The 9,626-nt window shown below is 31.5% G+C and overlaps 1 protein-coding gene across 1 annotated transcript in view; it reads left to right on the forward strand.

Moving 5' to 3' along the window:
- Positions 1-9,626, forward strand: part of LOC106469694 (eukaryotic translation initiation factor 3 subunit L-like) — a 44,464-nt gene that overhangs the window by 30,291 nt on the left and 4,547 nt on the right. The window contains exons 14-16 of the mRNA XM_022398274.1: positions 1,794-1,867; positions 3,228-3,285; positions 6,264-6,308. Coding sequence (XP_022253982.1) covers positions 1,794-1,867; positions 3,228-3,285; positions 6,264-6,308 — 177 coding nt within the window. The remainder of the gene's footprint in view (positions 1-1,793; positions 1,868-3,227; positions 3,286-6,263; positions 6,309-9,626) is intronic.

The raw sequence follows: 9,626 nt of genomic DNA on the forward strand, positions 1-9,626 counted from the left end.
CACCATATTTTCCAGATATGGCATCATCAGATTACCATCTTTTTCGTTTGCTGCAACACCATCTTTATGGAAAAACTTAAGCAAATGTGGAAGGTGTTAAAGAGGACGTTGACATATTTTTTTGCTTCAAAGCCAAGTGATTTCTTTAATCAGGGCATTAACCACCTGATTGTAAGATGGAAAAGCATCATTATAAAAATGGAGACTATTTCATTTAATAAATGCTTTGTTTTGATATACAAGTTGTTCGGGTTTTTTCATCTAAAAAAAGCGACATTAATTTCTTGATGAGCTAATAAAATGACGGACAAAAATATACATAATTACAATTAAGAACTTGAAAATTTGAACCTTGTTCCTTCTTTATTTGCTGAGATATCAATAAATTTGTTAAACCCATCAGAGAAACCTCCCCCCACTTTCTCGCTTTTGAGTATATTTGCTAATCAACTTTTCATGTTTGTAATCAATAGAAAGAGCAGGTTCTCCTTTATATCAAGCTTACAGCTGTCCTTTTGAATTTTGTGCAGAGAGAGTATTTACGTGATAGAAATGTCACGTGATCATGGTTTTAATGCTCTGAAAGGCTTATGGAATTTTTTAAAACCTATTCTTAGCTTACTTTGAAAGCCACATAAAAAGTATAGTAGTTTTGGAACATTCTATTCTAGTGCCTGATGTATTATTTGTGTTTGAAAATGCTTAGTTGAAGGCAACAAGAATTTTTTTGGACAGCCAAATTTGTGAGACAACTAGGCCTAGTGGAGAATTTGAAGTGTTTTTACAGTGTAAATAGCTAGTATATCTTGTTTTTATGTACATTTATTTATTGCTATATTCTTTTTAAATAAAAGTAACTAAAATGTAAAAATTATAATATTCTAAGCTTAGCCTAACAAAACTTCAGTAAAATAAGGTGTCTGAAATTACACTGGCTCAAGTGCTGATGCAAAATATGACACTAAATCATTTGTTGTTATATTGGCTTTAAGGGGAACAGCTATAATTTCTTGAACTTTATACTTGTCCAAATGGCACAAAACAAATAGTACTAAAACCAAACCAGAAGGTTAAAATTATTAAGTAACGTGGAACCTTCTGAATAAAAAAAAAAAATGTAGTCGATGTAAAGGAAGGAAAAAAACTATTCATTTTATTTCATATTTTCAACTCTTTCTTTCAATGTCCATTGATAATTTCTCTGTAGTTAGTGTTAGGGTAAAGAAATAAAATACAAGTCTTTGGAAACTGACAGACAAATCTTTTATAGGAATGTTTTATTAAAATATCTAATATATTGAGTACAACAGACTTGTAATATTTACTAGCTTGCTAAGTTTTAAGATACATTTGATAAATTCAGAATTATAGGATGTATAGTTTCACAGTTCCAAGGCTGGTCAAATCGACCAATTTGTTCTTAGAGGGTTAAAGGCTAATATAGGGTGATTTTTGAGACTGTTTACTGATCAAAATGCTCAAAAATCTAGTTGTTAAAATGTCTTCATTACTCATCCTTGTATTTTCAGTTTGTATATACAGTTAGAGTTTGTATGAAATGTGTTATAATTTACATATTAAATACTTAAATCTCATTTAACATTTAGTTTTATAAATCGTGGTAAATGTTCCACTATGTGTGTACAATGTAAGATTTTTATAATGGTTCTGAATTCAGTCATTTGACATCTCTAAACTGGATTAGACAATAACATATTTCTTTATGCTTTTATTTGTAAAGTGTATCACTTCACTGATGTTATAATGACTTTCAACATGTTTTTCTACATCAGCAGCCTTTCGTGCTTCAGTTGAAGGTGTTCATGGACGAGGTGCAGCAACAACTCATGTTACCTACCATACGAAGGTGGGTATTTCTAAAGTAGATTAAGAGGAAACTATTAAAACTACATACTCACCTTTATCTCCCAGCATGTTCGTTTTAAGCAATGATGACTTATTAGTCACTCGTAGTCTTATAGCAACAGTTGTATACTATTTATTAAATATTGAGATGCGTCTTTCAGGGACACAAGATCCTTGGTCTTACTACAGTAAATACAGAGTAATATTAATCTTATATAATCATTGTATGAGCTTTACATATGAATTGTACTTTGACTATAGTTTCAAAACAAATTCACAAATACTTTTCAAGTAAAATAATTGGGAATTTTACTCTTGGTCAGTCAGATTCATAAAATTTCTGTTGAACGGAAACAAACTGAGAAAAAATAGTTAGGAGGTGGAAGTAGATATTTTTTGAGAGCAGCTTTCATGAAAAGAGTGTAATAAACTAAATAAGCTAAAGAAAGAAATTACTTTTTGTTGTTGGCTTATGTTAATGGATCTCATTTAATCAGAAATTAGTTTAGAAACATTCTTGGACTAGGTGTGGCTTGTGGTTAGTGTGCCCAGAATGTGAATCTAAAAATTCATAGTTCACGTGAAAATAGATAATCAATGATTGTAGAGTTTTAATGTATACGTTACAAATGTTATTTTAGTGATATTCTTGTAACTTTTGCTTTACCATTGTGTACTCAATTTATCAGTTTTGATATAATTCATTTCTCATCTACACAACTTAAAAACATATTCAGGAAAGTGGAATTTTTGTTTATAACATTAAAAGTGTGTGAGTGTATAGAAATGCTCTCCATTTGTTTAATATGTATCTGCTTTGTAATCTCTCATATGTTTAAATACTGGCAGATAGAGATGTTGTATTTCTTGGGATTGGTTTTCAGCAGAGTGTCTTCCTTTGAATCTCGGTTGATGCTAACAAATACTACAATGTGATAAAACCAACTCCATCTTGACTTATTTTCTTTTCACTATTAAAAATAAATCGATGTCTGATTGCTAGGACTGTAAAGATAGATAATTGCAGAAGATGTAAAGATAAAATATAAAGTAGTAAATTTTCATAAAAACTAAATGATCTTGGCAACTTTTATTTGATTAAGGATTAGTGTTGAAAGTCTGAATCTAAAGAAAGTAAAATGTAAGTGAATAGGCTTAAAGATGGGCTCTTTACAAGTAAAAAAAGAGATTTTATTTTGTTTCAATAAAACATTTGTGCAAATAACCAAATGTTGTTACTTGAAACCATCAGTGCCTGTGTATTTTGTAGCTTAAAATTGTGTAAAAGTAAGGGTCATTGGCAGATTGACAAACATTTATCATGAGATATCTATCAACATATTGTGATTCTCTGTTTTTAGTTATTTGAAGCTGTATACCACAATGCCCATTTCCAAATTAGCTGCCTTTTTAGATATGGTAAGAACGTCTTTCTTATGAGTTTATTGAGCATAAAGATCATTTCTTGAAAGTTTTCTGTACAAGCTATTAAATTTTAATGTGTAAAGATTTTAGAGGCAATTAATGTGTGTCAACTTGTTCTGTGGCGAACTTTTATGTGCACAATTGTGACTTGTTGAATGTCTGAAGCACTATATTATAGCCAATAGTATTCTTTGAAACATAATTTGGATTTTCTGTAGTGATTAATGTAGATTACCATGTTTTATGACCAACTTATGTACATACTAGCTGACATACTTACTAAGCACATGAGGAAGACATAAGGGCCCCTGGGGGACTGACGTGGGGAAAGATCTGATCTGAATGATGGCCTCCTCTGTATCACTCCTCAGTGGTTTCTGAGGGTACATGCCTGGTTTGGAGACATTTGGTCCAACAGTTTGCCAGTTATAAGCAGACACACACACACACACACATACTTTTATCAAATAGGGGCCCTCAATGGATGATATAAGAAGGCCAGATTGAATACCCCAATAATTCTCAGCTACATAACTTAAAAACATGTTCAGGAAGGTGGAATTTTTTTTTTACTGCATTAAAAGAATAAGTGTGTATAGTTATCTCTTGCCATTTGCGGGGGATAGGTTCTAGAAATTGCTGCAAATGCTAAACTGTTCATCCCATTAGTAACAGAGGTAGTGGTGACAGAAGAAGCAGGCAGAGGACTTGAAAGATCACATGTGAGGGTCTGCATAGAAACACTGGTTGAACAAAGACTGGGTATATGTGGAATGTGCAATGCAGCACAATGCAAACCTTGGAGGTGGACTGTGGCTCTATTGCAAATATCTAAAACCATGAATAACAAGGAATAACTGTATTACTATCAAGCTGTTTAGTATATTGTATTGGTGTGTATCTTGGGATAGTTATCTGGGTAATTTTTGAACTGTTTTTCTAACAGTGTTGTGTATACGTAGGTGTTAAGATGAATGCGTTATTATTCAAATGTTAGTATGGAGGTTGGTTTTAGCTCATATTGAAATAAATCTTGTATGTGAAGTATAAATGTTGCCTCTAAGGTCAAAAGTAAATTGTCTGTTAAGTTTTTTATATATAGGCTGGATTCTTTTTACAGTAGGTGCCTGTGACTTGTTGGTGATAAGTTTGAACAATAAATGGACAGCACACAATTTGCTTGTTTTAAAATAATATATTTAAAAAAAGTCAAACATATGTACAGAAATTCTTTACACTATAGGGTATTACAGTTGTATCTAAAACTATACATGTTTCCTTTTTATCAAAGTCCACACAGGTTCAAATTCTCTAGAACACCCTTTGACAAGACAAATTATTTTTTTCATATCTGTTAAACTATAAAACTTGCTTTAAAATATACCCTGTTATGGCTAAACTAACAATCACTCAGTATAACTTCACTTTCACTAACTTAAGTTTTTCTGACTTCACTTTTTTTTTGTCACTCACTCGGTCGTCTATATATATATATTACTCAACTGAAGCCTAAAACTTTCTACAAACTACGAGACACTATGATGTAACAATACCCACTTAAAGCAACAAGAAAAATACAGTAGGGTCAAGTAATGTGATTCAATTTACAACAACTGAACTACACACACAATGTTACGACTCTTACCAAGTTACATAACACAACCTGTCACAACTTTCACTCCTAAAACAATTAACTTTTGACACTTGTTATGAAAACCAAACAATCATCAAATATTAAATCACCAAATAACTCTTAAACTAAACACTCTTGTATATTCAACAATAAGCCCTTCTTCAAGAAAAATATTTAAAATTTATTTTCATTATATACAAATACTTTTTTCAGTTCATACACTAAGTTTTCCCCTATAGTCTGAACCAACATTTTCAGTTCCTTTGTCGGTTGCTCTTTGCATAGAGCCTCTGGAAGGGCATGATAGGATCTCTTGTCTTCATCTTGATCTTGTGTTGCTTGAGGTCTGTCTTTCCTAATCTATCTGTATACTGGCACAGTAGATCTTGTACCTCTTTCTTCTTTTTGGCAGTCGGTTCGTCACTTATGTTGACGGCTTTGTACGTCTCATCTCCACCCAGTGCTCTTGGGTCAAGCAGTTCTTCATTTTCTATAACAGATTCACTGTCTTCTAGTTCTGGATCTATGACAGCCACACCTACAACAGCTGCTTCCGTTAGGTCTTTTTCCCTCTTGAGGTACCTCTTCAACATATTGGTATGGTAGATCTTGGAAAATCAAACTGGTGTGGCGAAATGCTACAAGTTCTTCAAATACCTATAGAATGATAGGTTCCTTTTTTTGTGAATGTAAAACACTTAAATACACCAGTTCGAATAAATAATTCTCCTTTCTTCTCAAAAGTCCACACAGACTGATTCAATTACTTTAGAATCCAATTGACAAGACAAATACAAGAACTTAAACTAAACAGTCTTGTATATCCAACAATGTGTGGCTTATGTAAAACTTAAATATTCTAGTTTTGTGTCATGAAGAAACAAGCGGGAAAAAGCCTGTATAATTGTTACATTAATGACACATTCTGCTGTTTTTTTGAAGGTACTTTTGCAAGGTGACAATGCCAGACTTAAAAATTCATGATACTGTATAAATGGGGTCATGGGCCACCCCTTCCCATTGTTTTGACTTGTAGTACACAAATTTTTCATTTCAGTGCAAAGATACCAGTGTTGAGCATGTCATTAAACACCACTTTTGTTTGTCACCTGATTCACATACCTCTTCACAACCTCCTTGCTTAGTCGAGCCCTGTATATAAAGTTAAAAAATGTAAAATTGAAATGTCTTTCAAACTTGTACACTTTCTACAGTTGTTGCATCAGAACAACTTGTGACATCAGTCAGGCAGAAAGACTTACAACTCTGCATTTATATTTAAAAATGTAAGTAATTATTTTTAGTAGAACATTGTTTTCATTCCCAATTTTTCTTTCAGGATGAGGATAAATTTCGTACCCATCTTCTGTGTTTTAAGGTAAGAAAATGAATTTTTTAATTATAAAATATAAGAATTAAGATATACTTGTTGAATTGTTTTTGCCAGCTATCTACACGTGCCAGGAATGTACGGACAGTAGTAGTAGCACTGTTTTTAAATTTAGATTTATTCCCGTCACCTCCTCAGAATTCTCGTCACCATGTCAAGAACGTCGAGAGCCAGCACAGGCTCTGGGCAAACATCCTCGCCGGGCCCCCTTTCTCTTTTTTAACATTTTCAAGAATTTATTAAAAAGAAGGTCCTAAATTAGGACAGCAATGAGCTCATAAACCAGACAAAAATTATAGCAGCAACCATTTTTACCTCACAGTATGAGCGTAAAAACTTTAACAAAGTAACAATAAATATCTATTAAATCTCTAAAGTAACAAATATATATAGTAATTATTACTCAAATTATTATTTCAGTCGTTCTTAATGCATCAAGTATTTATATGTGAAGAAAAGCCAAAACTATGCTTTTTATAATTAAATGAAGATATAGCCTAAAGTTGCTTTGTGGGCTTTATGACATAACCAAGTTTCATTCACCTACCACCATCAGCGGGCCTACACTATATACCTACATTGTTGCATATCACATTTATACAATATTTTCTTTTTTACAGTGTACCCTAAGCACGGTTTTAGTAGGATAATATGATGATTGTTTGGTTTTTCTCAATTTTTATGCATTTTATAAAAAACAGATGTTTAAGAAAAGGGAAATTCTCGCTCACTTTCTAGACCTTTACAAGACAATGAAAGGTTGTGGGTTTCATTTATTCCATTTCAGTGAAATTGTGCAGTAAATATATAATCAGAAGCAAAAAACTGCAGCCTGTTTTTGTATATAGACAAATTTATTATTATTTAAAAAAATCCCACATCAAAATTACATCTTTGTGACTGATGCATAAAATTGTTTCAGTTTCACAACTCTTGTGTCCTACTATATTTCCACACTGATGTTGTAACTGCTACCTTAGAGAAAGCTTCTTAATGTCAACTGTACGAGTTTTTTCACAGAAGTACAAAGTAGTTTAAATATTAGAGTATAATCTGTGTCAGTTTAGAGGTTTGAGAAAACCATTCCAGTTGGTCATTTTGTACAATTAAATCCTTAAAGTGTAAGTGGTGCTTAACAAGATGGAAACCAAACCACTTTATGTCCTTGATTGTCTTTCTTGCAAGAAAGCTTAAATTCAGGGCTCTTAAACTGTCTTTCATTCAAGTTTGTAAGGGTTTTCAACTGCTAATTATTGTGTGAAATTAGCTGAATTGTGTTGCTTTAGAAAATGTGTATGAGTTGTAAGAGCTAGGAATGAAAAAAATACAAATAAAATATGCAAAGAAGCCTTGCATCTTATTATGAAGTTTTATCTGCCTGGATTAAAACTTGAAACTTAGGTATTTTTAGGGCAGCAGAAAATTAGTTATGGCTAATGAATTGTCCTTCATAGATAATTTTATTGCAATTTTAAAACATTTTATTAACATTTGGCTTCCATACAAAAAGAATTAGACAGTCATGTTATGGTCCATTGACTCCTCCACCCCCCCTAAATAACTTTTACCGTCACTTTAATCGCCTCTTCATTTTTGGATGTGATTTTAACCTTATTAGGACTTGTGAGAACCTTTGAGCTGTCGAGTGTACACCTGCATGTCCAGTTTAAGTAAAAAGTACTACTTCTAACTCTTATGTCAACAATTTTTTACCCCAAAAATATTTTATAATTGATATTTTGTCATTTTATGACTATTATTTAGAATAATTTGAAAAGAAAAATTAAAACTTGTTCAAACTTGCATTCTTGCACAGCTCTGTATTTATCTTTTTAGAATTTTTTGTCTCATCCTTTATTATTACAATCTTCCATTCACACTCTTTTATAATCTCGTAGCATTTGATGTGACAACTACAAATGAAGCACAGCTTTGAAAACAGCTATGGGCAAAGTTTATTTCTGTTAGATAGAGGACATTACAATCTATTTAAGTCAATGTAGAATGAATGAAGTAGTGTGATAAGTAATTTATAGTTTTGTGGGAAGTGGTGGGATGTAGCTTCTTTAGAGAAGGACAACAGAATTTAGTGGAAAGTTTAGAAGACTCGGGAACAAACCATAGATCTAGAAATCTTTCTATAGTTTCTTTAAAGTTCCTTTAATTCTTGGAAATTCTTTTATGTTATTTTTTTTTAAATTACAGAAATTTTCCACCAATTTAAATCTAATGAATATAGTTTCTTTTGAATAAATAAGTTCTTTTACTTATCTATGTTGTTTGAGTACAATAAACTTTACAATATTCAGTAAATAAGAATGCAAGTCATAGGAATATTTTGGTATCACCTACTAAACTCTCTAAACCTAACTAGGCTTACCTAATGCCTTATCATATCGATGAAAAATAATATTAGCAAAAATATTGTTAGCTAGCCTGATCTGATGCCTCTGTGACAGGTTAGATTGTAGATCACAGATAAATCTTTGTCAGTTTTCAAAGTGTTTTTATTTTTACAATTTACAGCTGTAAGTAATAACTACTGGAATTGGCAAAATAAAGTATCAAAAGAAATATGTTAATAAATATTGGTCAAGTCGAAACTGATTGTGTATATAAAATAGAACTTTCTGTTCAATGTTAAATAAAATTGAAATTCTATGGCTAAAGGAAGTTTTCTTAATGTTTTTTTCAAACCAGTGCCTCTCAACAAAATTGGAAATTTCACAGTGTAAAGCATAATAATAGGTGCACTAAATAAAATTATGTGAATTTAAAGCCAAAATTAGATACTATTTAATAAGTTTCTACTTAGTTTTTCATGCAATTTGGTTAAGTGTTTTCAATGTGAGAAGAAAGAAATCAAGGGATTTCAGTAATATATAGTAAGTCTGTAGTTCTCTTAAACTGAAGTTTTGGTTAGAAATTGCTTGACTTCCTTGATTTATTGAAGCCATTTAGTAAGTGTTAATTTTCTGAAAATGATGACTTGACTACAAATCCTCTTGACCAATCAGCTGTTAAAATAAGTCTGCTGCTTTACTAAATGACCAATAATTAAAAATAATCAACTTAAGATTTTTTAGTAACAAACAATGGGATTGGTTCATTCTAGATACAGTTTTACTGCAATTTAAACTTCATAAAAAAAAAAAAATCCAACCATTATATTTGTTGTTTTATATATGTTAGCAGCCATGCAACCATTTAACATGTTCGGTTGTATTGTTAATTTCTTTTTAGCAATGCTGTAACATGATGTGTTTTAAATCAATATGATACGTATGTAAACTATTTATATTGCCCTAAATT

This window comes from Limulus polyphemus, unplaced genomic scaffold, assembly GCF_000517525.1.
Source record: "Limulus polyphemus unplaced genomic scaffold, Limulus_polyphemus-2.1.2 Scaffold3617, whole genome shotgun sequence".
In the NCBI taxonomy this organism is placed as follows: Eukaryota; Metazoa; Arthropoda; class Merostomata; order Xiphosura; family Limulidae; genus Limulus; species Limulus polyphemus.